Source organism: Doryrhamphus excisus, chromosome 8 (genome assembly GCF_030265055.1).
Source record: "Doryrhamphus excisus isolate RoL2022-K1 chromosome 8, RoL_Dexc_1.0, whole genome shotgun sequence".
NCBI lineage: Eukaryota > Metazoa > Chordata > Actinopteri > Syngnathiformes > Syngnathidae > Doryrhamphus > Doryrhamphus excisus.
Genome location: NC_080473.1, coordinates 12,547,670 through 12,566,542, shown reverse-complemented (window position 1 = coordinate 12,566,542; position 18,873 = coordinate 12,547,670). Strand labels below are relative to the sequence as shown.

At 40.5% G+C, this 18,873-nt stretch overlaps 1 protein-coding gene and 1 long non-coding RNA gene across 10 annotated transcripts in view; one reads left to right on the top strand and one right to left on the bottom strand.

Moving 5' to 3' along the window:
* Nucleotides 1-18,873, bottom strand: part of LOC131134948 (uncharacterized) — a 59,712-nt gene that overhangs the window by 8,639 nt on the left and 32,200 nt on the right. The gene's annotated exons all lie outside the window — the stretch shown is intronic.
* Nucleotides 1-18,873, top strand: part of gria4a (glutamate receptor, ionotropic, AMPA 4a) — a 120,291-nt gene that overhangs the window by 70,305 nt on the left and 31,113 nt on the right. For 8 of the 9 annotated variants that reach the window (XR_009131498.1, XR_009131497.1, XM_058080676.1 and 5 more), the window contains exons 11-13: nucleotides 10,020-10,226; nucleotides 12,066-12,281; nucleotides 12,591-12,751. Coding sequence is in view for 7 of the 9 variants with exons in the window: in XM_058080676.1 (XP_057936659.1) it covers nucleotides 10,020-10,226; nucleotides 12,066-12,281; nucleotides 12,591-12,751 (584 nt within the window). In the remaining 2 variants the exon portion in view is untranslated. Of the gene's footprint in view, nucleotides 1-1,101; nucleotides 9,923-10,019; nucleotides 10,227-12,065; nucleotides 12,282-12,590; nucleotides 12,752-18,873 lie in introns of those variants that run through there. The other variant, XM_058080681.1, reaches the window with a different exon arrangement.

The window sequence follows — 18,873 nt, the reverse complement described above, 5'->3', positions numbered from 1 at the left end:
TATCTCCGATACCCTGTTTGCGCTGTGAATCACAATACTAAAGTCCTTAATAGGAAGAAACTTTCATAAATATTTTGCACATGCATTCAGGTGTGCAATTATACTGAAATGTACACTAAACAAAAGTACTTGTACACTCTTTTTGCTCTGATTTTTCATGAACTGAAGTCAAAGTACACAACAGGACTATCTCTCACAAATATTGTCTGCGTTAGTAAATATTGACAATCCATAACTCATCACAGGTGTGGCATATCAAAATGCTTAGGAGTGTAACTGAGCGTCCAAAGCATCCCAAACATGCTGAATGGCTGACATGTAAAGAACTGGGATGTTTCCAGGAATTGCGTACAGATCCTTGCAACATGAGGCTGTGCATTATCATACTGCAACATGACGTGATGGTCATGGATGCATGCCACAAGAATGGGCCACAGGATCTCGTTGCGGTATCTCATCAGTAAAATGCGCCTCAGGCTGTCTAATCACCATGTTGACATCCCACACCTGTGCGGTGGATGAATTATGAATGCTTATTAATACAGCAATATTTGTGGGAGATGTGCTTTTTGTGTACATAGAAATGCTCTTTACTGTGTCATGTTTACTCTGATGTGTGTGTTATGATGATCCACTCTGGTACAACTAGGTTTTTTATGAAGCCAATGTTTACTAAAAGACCAAATATGTATGCAGAAAACTATTTTTTGTGAATATAAAGTGTGCAAACTAATATTGCTGAGTTACGATTGGCACTGTGAGGAATAGCACTTTTACACTATAATTACTATTATTGTAGTTGCTAAAAGGTGGAGTTTATACTGATGACAATAATCCTATGTATTATTGTTACCATGTGTTGTTGTGTTTTGCTATTCGGTTGTAAAAGAAATGCAGAAACAAAACAAGACATACGTATCAGAGCATCACTGTACACGCCTTTTTCGATGTCTTCCTTCCCATTTTCTGTCCCCTTGCTCTCCTCTCACTCCATCAACCCCACTGTTCCACTCCTCACACGCCTCCTTCATATCTCCCTGTGGATGGTGACCTCAGCAGACCTTGGCTAACATTAGCTCAGCCACCTCCTCCTCTTTGCAGCCTCTGATGAAGAAGAAGCCTCTGCTGCGACACTGAAGACACAGCAGCACAACGCACCTCACCCCCGAGTCCCTGGCCTTATGGAGAAAGACACACAAAGACTGATAGACCGAGTGTCTCTAAAGCTCTGCATTTTATGTGAATTCTTGCTTTGGCCATAGGAGGTCTATACTCTACTGAATGGCATTCTAGTTATACGTATATGGTCATTATAGTGTCGCTAGAACATATCTTGTCTTTTTTGTGGTGTACAGTCGTCCCTCGCAACATTGCGGTTCCATCATCTCTCCCTCACTCTTTTTTTTTTTTGTCGTGGTTGAATACGGACTGTTTTTTTAAGCATATTGAAGCAAATTGAAGCATAAAAATGGCTAAATGAAGTAAAGTCCAAATATAAGGCGTTAAGACCCCATTGAAATTGTGAATGTTGTATTCTACATTGGTCATAAGGTGTAATTATTATAGTAATTGTTAGGTGAGACACTTGATCCCCGCAACAACAGGCTTTTATTGTAGGTTTAAATGATCTCACAACAGGGACAATAATAATATGGTCCACTACATAACTAGTGATTGGACACTCACTACACAATACCATAGGTAAGCTTACATTTAAGTATTTTGATTTATATGGGTTAAGGTTTGTAGCTGTCTATACAAGACTCCACTGATTTTAATTAAAAATATCATTATACATGTGAAGGTCCATATCGCCCAACCCTAATAATAATCTTCATAATTATAACAGGTTGTTGTATACTGTTATACTGCTGCAGTCACAGCCTTCAACAAGCTCTCAACTTCACTTCCTGTCCTCCACACAGAGCACAGTTACTGTGACGCACACAAGCACAGGTCATATTTATATCTTAAATTGATCGTTTTCATTTATTATATCTATGGTAATGGTAATGGTTTTTATTTCGTTTGAACATGCATCAGATTACAATTGAGTGCATCCCATAATCAGTTCACAGTTCCACATGTCCAAAAGGAGTAGGAAGAAGCAAAGCTTATTAAATCCTACCCCTCCATCTGGTACTTTTACAATCAGTAACTGTTACATTTGTTCACTTCCTGCTTTCCATAATACAGTTTAAGGTTTTTTTTTTTTTTTAATAATGTACCTCGTACCAAAGTACGAGGTGATATGACCATCCAATGACATAATGGGTACCATAGTAGGTGTCAATATAGTGATATATATAGCACATCATGACTGGTTCAAGACTCTTCATCCTTGTATTTAGCAAACATCAACTGCTTGTATTGTTTCTTGAATTGGCTCATCGTTGTGCATTGTTTGAAGGTCTTACTCAATCCATTCCATAGTTTGATTCCACATACTGAAATGCTATGGCTTTTTAACGTAGTCCTAGCATATAAGTGTTTCAAATGTAGTTCTTCCCTGAGATCATATTTCTCCTCTCTTGTAGAGAAGTATTGGATGACATTTTTAGCTAATTGGTTATTTTTAGCCTTATGCATTATTTTTGCTGTTTGAAGATGAACTATATCAGCAAGTTGAAGTATTTGTGATTTTAGAAATAAGGAGCTAGTATGTTCTCTGTAGGCGGCATTATGAATTATCCTTACTGGCCTTTTTTGCAGTTCATTTAGCGAGTGAAGATTGCTTTTGTAGTTATTGTTATCTACTATTTAATGTCATTCAATGTCTAGAAAGCTCTAGTAAAAACAAACAAAATCCTACTCTGCAAAAATTCACATTTTACAGTCGGGTCTAGAACTTATTAACCACAATAAACGAGGGATTACTGTACTGTATATCTATAAAAAGGGGGTCAGTATTCTGCCCCGAATGTCCCCATAGAGGAGGTATGCATCCCAAGCGTAACAAATGCAATGGGTCCACGAATGTATGGTTGGAGTAGTGAGGTTATACTCCTTCATCGCTGAAGAATGTGAATGAAGTACACTAAACTACTGTTAACTTGATGGGAAGCCTCATGTTACCACACGACCAGTCGTCCATCATTTTTTGTAAATCTACTCACCCAGTGGAGGAACTGTGAAGGTCTCAACATGAAGCCGAGGCCAAAATTTTAATGTACTGTTTTGCCAGGTGAACAAGTGACACAGTCAGAATTTAACCTTGAATATTAGGATCGACATTTTAAAATCTCACTCCCACCTCCAATTATGTGAAGTGACCTCTCGAGCTCATAGCCAGCAGCCACTGATGCGACACAGACAGCAGCATTATCACTTATACACAACTGACGGACTCAAAGTGACATATGGGCCCATTTACACACTCAGCCGGCTGCCTCCATGTAGATCATTCATGCATGCATGCCTTTACGCCTCCGCACAATAAATATCACAAACACTACCTGGAAGAGTAAAGTGCACTAATGGTGATCGATTGTTAAGTCGAGTGGTGTTTCATTTTGTGCTTCGCATGCAGTTGCTGTTTGTATTACAAACGCCAACGACATGGCAATGTCTTATTTATGTTGTTTTCTGGCTTTGGTTTTATGGCTCGTAAAAATGCTGTGTTTGGGATTTTATGTGCTTAATATTTAAATATTTGACAACAACGTTTGATTAAACAAGGACATTCGGTTTTATTGTGCAATCCAAGTCAGATATACCAAAATGACTTTTTCTGTTGTGAACACAGCCTAAAGGCTCCGTCCCACTGCGCCATTTAATAATTCTGTCTGAAAAACAAAGGAATATGTTTTTGGACTTTTTCATATTTAGATGTTGACAGATGTTGCTAGAGGTTCCAAACTTTGAAATATGTTCCAAATTTCCGACATCAACTACCGGTGACATAGACGAGCGATGTCGCTGACTTCTGGTTCCTGTTCCTGTGTAGTGACAAGCTAATAGGATTCTAACAAGGATGTTTTGTCATTAAAAATACATTAAGAGCACAGCTGGACTCATGCAGGATATTTACAACGTGACAAGTTGCGCACCATATTGTACACTAACCAAAAAACATGCTAAACGGGGTGGACACTAACTGAGGTTCAACCATATTTACATGTTTCACCTGCTAAGTCGCTTGCGGGACTTAGTAAATTCCTTGCTCAGGTATGATAGTACTCCAAAATAAACAGGAGATAAAAATGATCCAAATATAAATTCAAAACATAAATTGTGAATTGTCTACAATTTACTGTACAACTATTGTGATGAGGCGACAAATTGGGTGTAATTCAGACATTTTTCCGCCGTTTCGTTTGTTACGTGGCGTTGACTATTCCGTCATCTGAGCTCAATGAAAATATTCATACTTAAGCAGATGACTTTCAGACATATTTAGGAGGTAGACTACAATTTAGGCTACACAAGTGAAAGATTTAGACTACAACTTATTTCAGGACGCAGACAGAATTGTTCAACAGCAGCATGGGTCAGACTCTAAAATAACATGTTACAAGTGTAAGAAGAAGTTAACCACATATGTTCTTTGCTCCAGGGTTTCGCGACAAAGTACACACGTGTAATATTCCTGAAATGTTCGGTTTAGGCTGCACGGTGGGCGAGTGGTTAGCCTGCAGGCCACACAGCTAGGAAACCAGAGTTCAATTCCACCCTCGTCCATGTCTGTGTGGAGTTTGCATGTTCTGGGTTTTCTCCGGGTACTCCGGTTTCCCCCCACATTCCAAAAACATGCTAGGTTAATTAGCGACTCCATATTGTCCATAGGTATGAATGTGAGTGTGAATGGTTGTTTGTCTATATGTGCCCTGTGATTGTGATTGGCGACCAGTCCAAGGTGTACCCCAAATCTTGCCCGAAGTCAGCTGGGATAGGCTCCAGCAACCCCGTGACCCTCATGAGGAAAAGCGGTACAAAATGAATGAATGAATGAATGAATGTTCGGTCTAGACTGCACGGCGGTCTAGTGGTTAGCACGCAGGACACACAGCTAGGAAACCAGAGTTCAATTCCACCCTCGGCCATGTCTGTGTGGAGTTTGCATGTTCTCCCCGTGCATGCGTGGGTTTTCTCCGCGTACTCCGGTTTCCTCCCACATTCCAAAAACATGCTAGGTTAATTAGCGACTCCGTATTGTCCATAGGTATGAATGTGAGTGTGAATGGTTGTTTGTCTATATGTGATTGGCTGGCGACCAGTCCAAGGTGTACCCCAAATCTTTCCCGAAGACAGCTGTGATAGGCTCCAGCACCACCGCGACCCTCGTGAGGATAAGCGGTAGAAAATGAATGAATGTTTTAATTGATTTCATTTTAAATTGCTTGACATTTACTAAGCTAAAATATGGACACAATTCTGCTACACGGTCGATTTTTTGCTCATAAAAAAAATTGACTAAATATTCATGACAACTAGCTCCTCTAACAATTAAAAATAGGACAATGCTAACGAGGTCCTCTGTTGGAGAAGCTAAGTTGGGTTGACTCGACCGAACGATAAAACGACACAGTAGCTAAATTGTTGAAGTGTTTTGCTCTTTGTCTGTCTAAATAGCTCAGAGACAATCACCGACTCACTGGGCCGATACACCAGCGAGCGGACGGTTATGTGCTGTAATTTGACTAATTGAGGAATGAATAGACTTATTATCCAGCTGACAGACTGAAATAGGCTGTGACCGTTTGGCTCGACCCTCCGGCCATGGCAGTGGACGGCTCGTAGCGTGATTAATGTCTACGTCGTTGGCTAACTCATTACGTGACAGTCTGGCTTTTTTGGAATAGTGTTGACTGAATGACTGGACGCTTAGTGTGCATCTGTGCGCCCTGACAAGCTCACACACGGCGGGTCTTGTCTGCCTCTTTGGGAACCAATTGGGAACCTTTTATGTCTTATCAGCCCAAACCATTTGCTCCTACAAAGCTCAGCACACCAACTTTTTTATTTTTTACTTCATATCCGTTTGGTCCATTTGTTCTTACACATTATGTTACTCCCCCCTTCGCCGTCTCGCCTTTATCGTACTTTGTCTTTATCTCAGTTTCACACTGTTTCAAATTCACATTCTGCCCATGTCCGTCTCTGTTTGGATTCTGATCTGCCCCTTCATCTTATAATCTCTCATTCTATATGAACGCATTCTATATGTCACGTTCTCTTCAGTAGATTTCCATTTATAGAGTTTGATAATTACTCTCATTTTTGACCCCTTTTGCCTCTTCCTACTTGGCCTTCCATGACTCTTGACATGATATTAGTACACCAACAAGCGTGATGCTGTTCTCTCAGCAGCAAGCGCACACACACGCAGCATCAGCGTTACCTTCACACTGAGACAAAGGCATCTGGGGCAAACTGATAAGAAACCTTCAGGAGAATTTAAAGTGAAACTGGCAGTGTTCCCATTCATGTGTGTGTGTGTGTGTGTGTTGCTGATTTGGCTGATCAAATTTCAAGCACTTAACCTTCCAACAGGATGAACTTGAGGGGCAATTTGAAAGTGATTGTGTTTTCCTTGTTAGCACTAATTGATCAAATCATGACATGAATGGTGAATAAATGATTAAAAATGAAGGCAATATGAAGTTATTGCTATGAAGCAGTGGTTATTTAATACTTGTTTTTTGTATACGTATATACATGCCTAATTATGTACTGTTGGATCAACACTTTTGAGTAGTACAAAAAATATTTTGAGTGCAGGCGCTCTTGTCATGCCAGTAATGCTGGATGCCATCGGGATCGTCAAGGTTAGATTTTTTTCTAATCAGATAACATTTCCTCCACCTTTCGATGTCACATTTTTGGTGTGCTTCTGCAAATTCCAAATGAGCAATTTTGTGGCATTGAAGGAAATGAGACCCAATCTCATCAGATCTTGTGACCGAAGTTATTTTGTATAAAATAGTTCTAGAAATAACGTTACTTTGTATTTCATTGTATATGAAACCAGTCAGTGTTCTTCCGTCTAATCACGGCATCATTATTAAGGAGTAGTCCCAAACTGATCCCGTGCCGTATTAATCCTGTTATGCTATTGGGCAGGGGTGCTCATTAAGTCGATCACGATCTACCGGTCGATCGCGGAGGTGGTACTGGTCGATCGCTGGTCGATCGCGGCGTGACATTAAAAAAATATCATCCTAGCATCAATGCCGTCACTTGATTGATATACAGGGCAGCCATTCAGATGACAACTGAATGTTGCCCTTCGGGCGACCAATCAAATCAAACAACGTCTCTAAGTGCAGCAGAACTTACAATGTCAGCCTATCATCCATCCCCGTTACTTGATTGACATACAAGACAACCAGTCAGATGACAACTGAATTTTGACCTTTAGGTCACCGCTCATGCGTAAACAACGATGCAAAGTGCTAAGCTAGTCGGCGAATTGCGTCAGATTTTAAGCCCTCGCTAAAGTTTATGGTCACTAAAATGAGTGAAGGAGCTGGACCAAGTAAAAAAGGCAAAAACATATCACTTCCATACGGAATGGGAGGTGGACTTTTTTTTTCACAATGTCTTTTTCGAAGTGCGTTTGCCTCATATGCCATTCTACCATCGCAGTACCAAAGAAAGGAAATGTGGAGCGGCATTTTCGGACTGTTCATGGAAGATAAGATACGATTTGAGAATAAATAGATGTTTTGCATTTTTGTAGTGGGTAGATCATTTTGACTCGGTCATTTTAAAAGTAGCTCGCATGCTGAAAAAGTGTGAGCACCCCTGCTATTGGGAGTATAACACGAGTATCGTTTTTTGGCAGTTCTCTGCCAAAACACTAGGGGCAGTGTTTTTCTGACAGTGATCAAACACAGCTTCCTTTTTAGTACTAGTAAACAATGGCAAAGTTCAACGCCACATCCAGATTGTTGTTGGAAATTGAACTTTTTCTTCTTGAAACACTTTTATTGGACATATTGAGTTTAGATATTTTTGTTTGTGTATGTCGAGCTCTGCCAGAGTTTATAGAGGGGGAGGAACCAGAAGACGTTGCTTATGCCATGACGCTGTCTCGTTTCTTGATATTTTTAAAGAGACCAAATGAAATGTATTCACAATTAAGAATGTTAATTTGAATCAAACAGCATATGAGTTACACATTTAAATGATCTCCACCTCCGGTTGGGAATTCTCCGGGTGACATTCCCGGTCATTGAACATCTTATGAGGACGGCAGTGTTGATCTAGAGGACGCACGTCTGCTGTTCATTAATTTCATGATTCATGTTGAGTCAGTGAAATGAGTGCCCTGGGACCTGCTAATGTTTCTGATAATGTCATTAGTGGCGAAACGTTTCTATAATTTTTCTGACACAATAGGGCAATATAGTTATTTGTTGGTAAAATTAAAGTAGATCAAACTGCAAAATATATTAAAATCATAAATTTAGATCGTACGCACACGTGGCAAAACATACTTTGCTTGGGCTTACTTCACACCTAAAGTCCAGCATGTTTGGCTAGTGTGAATGCACACACACACACACGTACACACTCACACAATGTAGCCGACTCATAGAATGACTGTCATGCAATCACAAGGAGACTTCAAATAATCCAAAAGTCAAACTGTTACTACATTTGCATGCGTAATAAAGGCACTTAATTCGAAATAATCCACAAAGTCAGGGAAATTGCGGTACTAGAGCAGTACTTCATCACATTTGAAGTAAATACTTAGGCATAAATCTGAATTTCCTTGCATTGTTTCAAAGCTGGGTTGCACAGTTGTCTGGTGGTTAGCGTACAGACCTCACAGCTAGGAGACCTGAGTTCAATCCCACCCTCTGTCATTTTTGTGTGGAGTTTGCATGTTCTCCCCGTGCATGCGTGAGTTTTCTCCGGGTACTCCGGTTTCCTCCCATATTCCAAAAAAAAAACATGCTAGGTTAATTAGCGACTCCAAATTGTCCATAGGTATGAATGTGAGTGTGAATGGTTGTTTGTCTATATGTGCCCTGTGATTGGTTGGCGACCAGTCCAGGGTGTACCCCGCCTCTCGCCTGAAGACAGCTGGGATAGGCTCCAGCACCCCCCACTACCTGCTATATAAAAAACTTGTTTGCTATTTTCAATTAAATGTACTGTAAATGCAAAAAAAATATCTAATGATTATTGAAAATTATTGGTACAACTTTGGCAAGATTAAACCAATTGGTGAATAGAATTCATAGTTATCCTATGCTCTGATGTGTTACCCACATAGTTGAGGCTCGTTGGAGCTTGATATCTTGATAAATCAGAGATTTGTCTTTGATTAAAAGGGGTTCAATAGCCTTTTAATAGGCTTGCTTCGGTTGGATTACAAGGGCAGCAGCCTCAGGCATAATACAATATCTCACCACTGATGATGGATGTGCCATCACTCACAAGCGTGTGTGTGGGTGTATGAGGGAGCGTGCTTGATTTCTAATGTTTAATGCGCACCTACCAAACCATTAAGCTCACTTGTTACTTTCATCTTTAGAAACCGTACACTGACAAAAGTCATTTTGCCTCTCACAACGCATCTTCAAAGCAACGTTCCCCCCCCTTGAGAAAATCTCTCCCTCTCAGCATCAGCATCAGTGTAGCACTGAGTCAGGTTCACATCCCAGTGGAGGCAGATCAAGACTTGAAATAAGTCAGTGACACTTCACATAGAAGCCATCCAGCTAGAAGAACTGATGTAATATTTCATTTTGCATGGATTTTCTCTTTTAAAATAATAATAAAAAATGTGTTTTTCTACTAAGAACAAATATGTGTTCATGTCATTCTATTATTTTACCTGTACTATGTATGTATTGTAGTAAGAATTGTGTATTTAATGTGTATCTAACATTTCTTTGATGTTTATGAGATTAATGCTTACTTCATCACTCGGAAATAAATACAATATGAGTCTATTTGTGTCTCATTTGTTCTATCACTCTTGTTTATCAGTTATTTTAAAGTCATCAGTGCAATAATCCTCCTCCAAACAGTGTCTTTCTCGCCTTATGCTGCTTTTGCAGGAGGGTCCCTATGTGATGCTGAAGAAGAACTGGGAGTTATATGAAGGCAATGACCAATATGAGGGGTACTGCGTGGATCTGGCCTCGGAGATCGCCAAACACATCGGAATCAAATACAAGATCTCCATCGTGCCTGATGGGAAATACGGCGCCAGAGATCCCGAGACGAAGATATGGAACGGGATGGTGGGAGAGTTGGTTTATGGGGTAAGGATGAATGAATCGTATTTATGTCATACAGTAGAATATGCAAGTATATCGACATGGCCATGAACATGATGTTCTCCTCTGTTTGTGAACGACAGAACCTGACCATTATTTGCTTTTGTTGACCACACATCCAGCAACATACTCGGCAAGGTTAACTGAATATAATAAAATGAATAATAATAATGAATTGGATTTATATTGTGCATTTCAAGATACCTGAATCACACCCATTATTCAGTGGTGGTAATTGGGTACTATGTATACTAATGGAAACAGCCTCTCCGAACACAACCAAACCCATGCCCAGCACGGTACAAATGGTGACGTACTGTGAGTACTACCTAAAAATATTGTCATTTTCATCACCTTTGAAGTAAATACTTTGGCATAAATCCGAATTTCCTTACATTGCTTCATAGCTTGGCTGCACGGCGGTCTAGTGGTTTGCGTGCAGACCTCACAGCTAGGACACCGTGTTTCAATTCCACCCTCGGCCATCTCTGTGTGGAGTTTGCATGTTCTCCCCGTGCATGCGTGGGTTTTCTCCGGGTACTCTGGTTTCCTCCTACATTCCAAAAACATGCTAGGTTAATTGGCGACTCCAAATTGTCCATAGGTATGAATGTGAGTGTGAATGGTTGTTTGTCTATATGTGCCCTGTGATTGGCTGGCGACCAGTCCAGGGTGTACCCCGCCTCTCGCCTGAAGACAGCTGGGATAGGCTCCAGCAACCCCGCAAACCCTCGTGAGGGAAAAGCGGTAGAAAATGAATGCATAAACATCCAGTGGAGGTGGCACTGGAGATCCCAGTGACTAGGATACAGGAAACGGGATTTGAATCGCCAACCCTCCATTGTCATTTTACGACCTGCTTTGCTCTGAGCCACTGCCGCACCAATAGAGGTGATAATTTAGAAGATAGCAACTGCACATGGGACCAGGACTGCTCCATGGTGCCAACTCAACAAAAGTATAGCAATCTCCACAAAGTCAGCCAAGTAGTTATTGCAGCTGCAGTGACATTGGCATTCCACTGGTACACTAAGTCCTCATGCCATCGTGACCCCACCTCAGGCTTACACAGTCAAACCCACTCCAGTATGCGGTACATCGACTTATTCGAAGCTCTGTGTGCACATTTCTCCAGCAATAACAGGGCTCGCTAATTCCTGAAGAATTCGGCAAGGCAACCAATTATGCTATTGACATCACATGTAGCCTAAGATTTCGCATTGCTTGCTTTGCAACATTTCGAAGACAATGTCAGTCAGCACTTTGAGGAGGTGTGAAATTGAAGAGATTTTTGCAGAGCAGCGTCAGACATTAATTGGCCTGCGGAATTGCTAATGGAGGAAAGGTGACACTGAGGATGCAGCGCTAAGCAGGCTTGATTTGTTTCAAGTGCTCAATGTCCTCGCTGATGAGGCCACAAAGGGGAAAACATATTTATTACAGCTTTTGTCTCTAATTCACTTTTTATCTTTATGTTTTTGTATGTTTCCGCATGTCTGTGCCACTTCCTGTCTTGTTTCTGATATTGCCCTCTTAGGGCTCCACTTGTGATTGCACATTTTTTCTCTCACTAATATTGCATCTTCACTGCTGATTTGATATATAATTGCTGTTTCATCATCTATTCAGCAAAAGTTCCTCATCATGCTCACCTTTTCTCCTGATTTTTTTTCCACTTATCGCCCTCTTTTTGCCGCTTGTCTACTTGCCCCTTCAGTTGTCCTTGCACTCATTCTCCTCTTAATTTCGTCTTTAGCAGAAAATGGAGACGGCAGATAAAGACACTTGTATGCATATTAAGAACATGATCTATTTTCTTTGCAGAAAGCAGAAATTGCAGTGGCCCCGCTTACCATCACTCTCGTCAGGGAAGAGGTGATCGACTTCTCCAAGCCCTTCATGTCTCTGGGAATCTCCATCATGATTAAGAAGCCTCAAAAGTCCAAACCAGGTGTCTTCTCTTTCCTGGACCCGCTGGCATATGAGATTTGGATGTGCATCGTGTTTGCTTACATCGGAGTCAGCGTGGTGCTGTTTTTGGTGAGTGGTACGGATAGGCATTAACCACTTAACCGCCGTGCAGAAATGTGGGGTCATATATTTCTCTTTCATTTCAATTTTCTGCTTTAGTTCAGAAGTACGCGTCCCCTCCTACCTTAAATCAAATCAAAAATAACGCTATCCCATCATGTTATGTCATCCTCCTTCGTTCATGTGACTTACATTTCCATTTCCTGCCACGTTCTTGTCAAAGATGAGGCAGACAATAACTAATGTTTCATGGAATTGTAGTTTTTCTTTATGATGCACTATTAACATTAAATACATTGATTTCCTGTGCTGTCTCAGGTCAGTCGCTTCAGTCCATATGAGTGGCATGCTGAGGAACCAGAGGAGGGCACCACAGAGCCGGGCCCCGCCGACCAACCTCCAAATGAGTTTGGCATCTTCAACTCTCTCTGGTTTTCACTGGGAGCCTTCATGCAGCAGGGCTGTGACATCTCACCACGGTGAGTGCATGACATGTGGTGTGTGAGGCAGAGCATACCGTGTGTGTGTGTGTGTGTGTGTGTGCGCGCGTGTCTAAGGGAAACACCCCTGGTTGCTCCACAGCATGCTCTTCTAAAAATACAAGTCTATTCTATTTTTGACAGAAGCCGCATCTGGCTGCACATAGACGTTGCAGTTTTGCAGGGAGTTGGACAAACTTCCTATAATCCTACCATCATCCTACCCTCAACAAAAATATAAAAAAAATATATGTTGTTTTTTGCTCCTGATCTTTCATGAGCTGAACTGAAAGATCTAAAACCCTTTTATCTGCACACAAAAGACCTATTTCCCTCAAAATGTTGTTCACAAACCTTTCTAAATCTGTGTTGCCGAGACAATCCATCCACCTCAAAAGGTGTGACATGTCAAGATGCCGATTAGACAGCATGATGAGCGGCTACTAAAAAAGGTCCAGTTTTACTATGTTTGGGGGTTTCTGACTACCTTTTGCTTCACACAGTGAAGGACACAAACAGGATATTGGCCTGGCACTGGGACACTGTTGTTGATAGTTGTGGACTATCCCAAACATGCTCAATGGGTCACATGTATGTAATGCAATGATAGTAAGGGAATTGTGTACAGGTGCTTTCAACGTGGGGTCAAAGTCAACTTTATTGTCAAATATGCTATACATGCTCGACATACAGCATACATTACATTTTTCAGCATACATAAATTTTACATGAAAAATAGGTGTGTGTGCGTGGGCATAGTCAGGGGCCCAGAGTCAATGGTGGGGGCCAGTGGGGGGAATTGGTGGTGGCAAAGCAGGGAGGGAGTTAAGCATCCTGACTGCCTGGTGGAAGAAACTGTCTTTGAGCCTGCTGACAACAAGCCTTGGGATCTCGTCAAATGAATTCAAAATGCCATCAATAAAATGCACCTGTGTTTCTTTGCCTGTAACACACTCCTGCCCGTGCCATAAAATCACGATCACCACAGGCCACTCAACCCACGTTAACGTCAGGAAAGTGAAACCCAAGAAGACAACACCTCAGGCACCAACGACTGTGACCTATTGCCTACTCAAGTCGGTTAAGATGACAAACTGCAATCAGGTCGAGACCCCGATGAGGAAATGCAAAAATTATTTGGTTATGTTTATTGCAGCAGCTGTCCACGTGTCTGATTGACACGCCTTAAGAGACGCAAATTATGGTAGAGAAATGAACATTCAATTCACATGCAATAGCTCTGGTAGACATTGTAATGCTGCCTGTATGCTTATTGTATGCTCACTCAACACTTGCAATATAGCTGGAATTGTACTGTGGGATAAAAATGCACATTTTGGAGTGTCCAAAATAATAATAATTATGCTCTCTAATCATCATCATGATACACCACAACTGTGAGTTGGATGGATTATCTTGCTGGCATGGATTTAGACAATTTTGTGAACAATATTTAAGAGAATAGGCCTTCATTTTAGATATTTGAGTTCAACTAATGAACGATGTTTAGTGTTTTTATCATTTCGATGAGTGGATTCTTTTAATCATGTTTAATTTTACTCAAAAGGCTGAAATGAATCCATGTTCCACAAGTAACCCTTTAACAAAAGAAGACTACCTGTGGTATACAGAAAAGAGTAAAATATGACCATATTACAGAGCTGGCAAAAATATGCCCATTTATTATGGAATCGCAGCAGAACAGCTAAAGGTTGTCTGTGGAGGTATGTGTTTCTGTCATGGTGTCGCACTGTTTACAATGTGAAGCACTTTTCTCCCATTCGCATTGCTCTTTCACACAGTGTGAAACTCCAATTTTTGCACACACACACACACAGTAAATGTGAAAAATAGAAGTATAAAGGAAACACGGAAATGCAGTTTCTCAACCTTGTCCATATGGGTGCACAAGGGTGGGAGATTTCACAGTTTTCTAGGTGTCCATAAATGTTTAACGAAGCAACGACGACGCAGAGTCCAGCTGTATTTTTAGAATATTTATATGAATATGGCATTCTATTATTGATAACCTCAGAATGCAGTTTATTCAAATATTCATGGACGTCATCCTCAAGACCTTTAGAGAGCAAAACTGAGGAGAGGAGGAGCAACAGGGAGAGCTTGACAACAGAACAAATGATAGAAAAGAGTGAGAGACAGAGGTAACTTAACTGGTAAACGCCTTGATAAATTACGGGTTCCACTTTGATTATCGTCTGCTTTTTCAAATAACTCTTTTAGACATATACTTACAACATGGGGCCGTGCTTTATAACGCTGTAAGATCATGTGATGGCCGAGGTTGAATGACAAGATCTCGTCCATGACATCAATAAAATGCACCTTTGTTTCTTTGTCTATGACATTTTTCTGCCATAATCCCACCGAGTGGGTAGCGCGCAGGCCTCACAGCTAGGAGACCCAAGTTCCACCCTCGGGTATCTATGTGTGGAGTTTGCATGTTCTCCCCGTGCGTAATATATACATATACATATATACATATATACACACATATATATACATATATACATATATATATACATATATACATATATATACATATACACATATGTACATATATATACATATACACATATGTACATATACATATATACATATATACACATATACATATATATACATATATATACATATACATATATACACATATATATACATATATACATATACATATATACATATATACATATACATATATACACATATATACATATATATACATAACACAAACGTTATGTATATATATGTTGTATACATATACACAAACAACCATTCACACTCACATTCATATATATATATATATATATATATATATATATATATGGAATATATATATATTTTCCATGGTTTTCATCCATTTCCTTCAGATTTTTGGTCAGTATTTTCACTTTCACTAATTCTGTTAGTGCTGAAATTGTCAGACATTTTTACTACGCTTATTTAGACTAGTCTGTTTTATTTACATACACACCCAGAACATTTAACAGATGAATAAAAGCTTTTTACTGGTGCGTGTAGTGCCTGGAGGCAGAAACCTCCCTCACTCAACATCTGCACTAAAACAAACCTTAAAAAACAAACTACTGCTGAAGGGCTGTCAGTCTGTGCACACTTGTTTACCTAAAGGACTTTCAGTTGTTCTTCGCTTTCACACCTGCTTAACAACGACATTTCACATTTGGAGAAAGAACAAAAGTTGTCTCCATTGTGAACCCCCTGATTGTTTGGGGTTTGTTGATATTTTTGCTCTCATCTTCCATTTCATTTGTTGGTCGTCCTTCACCAGCACCATCATCACATCATCTCCACGTACTTCCCACTTTGTGCAAATAACACTCATACCATTTGCATGCATCTGCTCTCTCATACTCACACATAAATAAAGTGCACCTGACAACAAAGACTACACTACACATAGTTCAGCTTCATATACGCACACATGCAGACAATAGCAGTTGGGTAGTTACACAACAATATAGACACAGAAGCCCTCGTGTGCGTGTGTGTGTCCTTGTGATAATGTGATAGTTAATGTCACGCTGGCGTTCATCACTAAAATTGCCCGGCCTTTTCACCTCCAATATAGCCGGACTGCAATAAAGACCAGTATTGCTGCTGTTATAAATGCCAAATTAAAATCTTACAAAGAGAAAGTGATGCCAGATTTGTGATGATTTGTTACTTCCTTTTTCATCCACTATCTTTTTTTATTCATTCATTCATTTCCTACCGCTTATCCTCACGAGGGTTGCAGGCGTGCTGGAGCCTATCCCAGCTGTCTTCGGGCGAGAGGCGGGGTACACCCTGGACTGGTCGCCAGCCAATCACAGGGCACATATAGACAAACAACCATTCACACTCACATTCATACCTATGGATAATTTGGAGTCGCCAATTAACCTAGCATGTTTTTGGAATTTATCCTTATCATCACTTATCCTCACAAGGGTTAGCAGGGGGTGCTGGAGCCTATCCCAACTGTCTTCGGGCGAGAGTCGGGGTACGGAAGCGGAAATGACGTTCTTCAAGATGCTCTCCGTGCATCGCCGTTTTGATTGGGATATCCCAATTGTTTACAATTATCATGTATACAGGAATAACCTGTTTGCATGTAAACGGGTCATTCCAAATGTTTCAGAAACAAGAATTAATTGGAGTTCCCAATTAACCTAGCATGTATTTGGAATGTGGGAGGAAAACCGGAGTACCCAGAGAAGCAAGTCAAGTTACTTTTTTAAAGGGAACCTATTATGGTAATTTTTCAGCCCTTGTGTTGAGTTGTGGACTCCTATGCAACAGCTACACACAATAACCAGCACAGAAAGCTTTGTAGTTCTTCCAGAATCTGCACCTATTCATCGTTATTTCTTTGGATTTCGTGCTTCCCACGAAAACAGTCTGTTTAAATGTATTCCACCCACGGCCCGCCTTCGGCAAGTTTGTCGGCTAGTCCAGCTGCATACTAGCCCATGTGCACGAAACAGTCCAGTGTGAAATGCCGTTGACAGAATAAAATGCATTTATTTTGCTGGTAGAGAATCAGGAACACCAACCACTTGTGCCTGATGGTGGCGTTTTTAGGAATTGTAAACAAATGTGGCTTTCCCTTACGAGGCATTGCTAGCAACATAAACAGAGAAGGAGAGCTTGGGGAAGAGTGGGGGCAGCGGAGCTTGGGGGAGCGCCGAGAGCTTATCTGGCTAACAGCCATGCCCATATAAGGAAGTCCACTCCTCTGTGGCATCACAAAAGGACGGTTTTACCACACCTTTTGAAACGGAGCGTATTGAGCCATCCCAAACTTGTTTCAGGGCTCACTTTCAAATGCGCAAACCTCAATATCTGAAACTTGGGCATTGTTTAACACATAAATTCAACATTTTAACTGCATTTATAGGTCTGAAATGTGGGAAAGCACAATAGGTCGCCTTTAAAGTTAGGTCTGCCAATGTTCACTAGAATGAGACGATTACATTATTGCTGCATTATTGGTATTAAAGGCATTACAGTGAGACTTAAAGAGTGTCAGGAAAATAATCCAATTGTATTTTTAATTCCTTGAGAGGCAACGATAAAACCAAAACAAGACTGTATGTTATATCATAAACTGGTTTGGATCGGTGTTAAATTGGCATTCTAGATTTTTTTACTCTTTTACAAAAATGAGATAAAAAGTAGGTCAAAGTGTGAAGTTCTCACGAACCTTGAAAAACATTACATAAAATCTGTCAAACAAAATATGTATCGACTGTCCACTAGCTTTCATGGTTGCTAAGCGACTGGAGCAAGGCTGCAACCAGCAAGGCTGCGCCGGAATGTCTCAATTCATCAACACTTTCATTTAGTATGACTATGTGATAAACTTTCCAAATTAAACTCAGTGTTGTGGGGCTGCATGATTCTGCAAAAAATGTAAATCACAGTTTAATTGCTTGGAATTGAGATTGTGAATCTCAGAAACTTTCAACCGTCTTTCTGACATTCTTCGTGTGAACTTTTTTTAAATGGAAATTAACAGAAATTCAAACACATGGCAAGCTCACACACTCCACAATACATTCATGCACATTATGAAGTCAAGTCAAAAGATAAGTACTTTTACTTAGTGCGATCACTTCCCCCGTGAGGTGATGAATGACAGCTAGTGGAGCAAACTCGCTCTGGTTCGTGAGGCTCCTTGGGGGCCAGGGAGAGTGAGGAGGAGGTGTACCATGTGACCTTGTGTAAAATGACAGTGTTTTTGTATTCCTTGTCCATTAAGTAGTGGGAAGAGGCTTCAGATAGTTTTGCATTTACTAGAGTATTGCCAATAACAATGAATGGCACAGAATATCAAATCATTTGATGAAAGAGAAAGTGGAAATTAATCAAGCTCACTGGGTAGGCTTTCTGCCAAAAAAGCACAAGATGAATAAACCTCCAGGCAAGGTACAAAAATCTATAGAAACATTGTCTGCAGAAATAAGTGTTTTACAGATGTGAAAATGAGAAACCTTTTATGCCCACTTAGCTAGTGAATTGTATGATATGGATTTTGCTGAAACAGTATATTGCTATCAGATTTTCTTCCACCATCTCCACTCAAATGTGGGGGACAGACA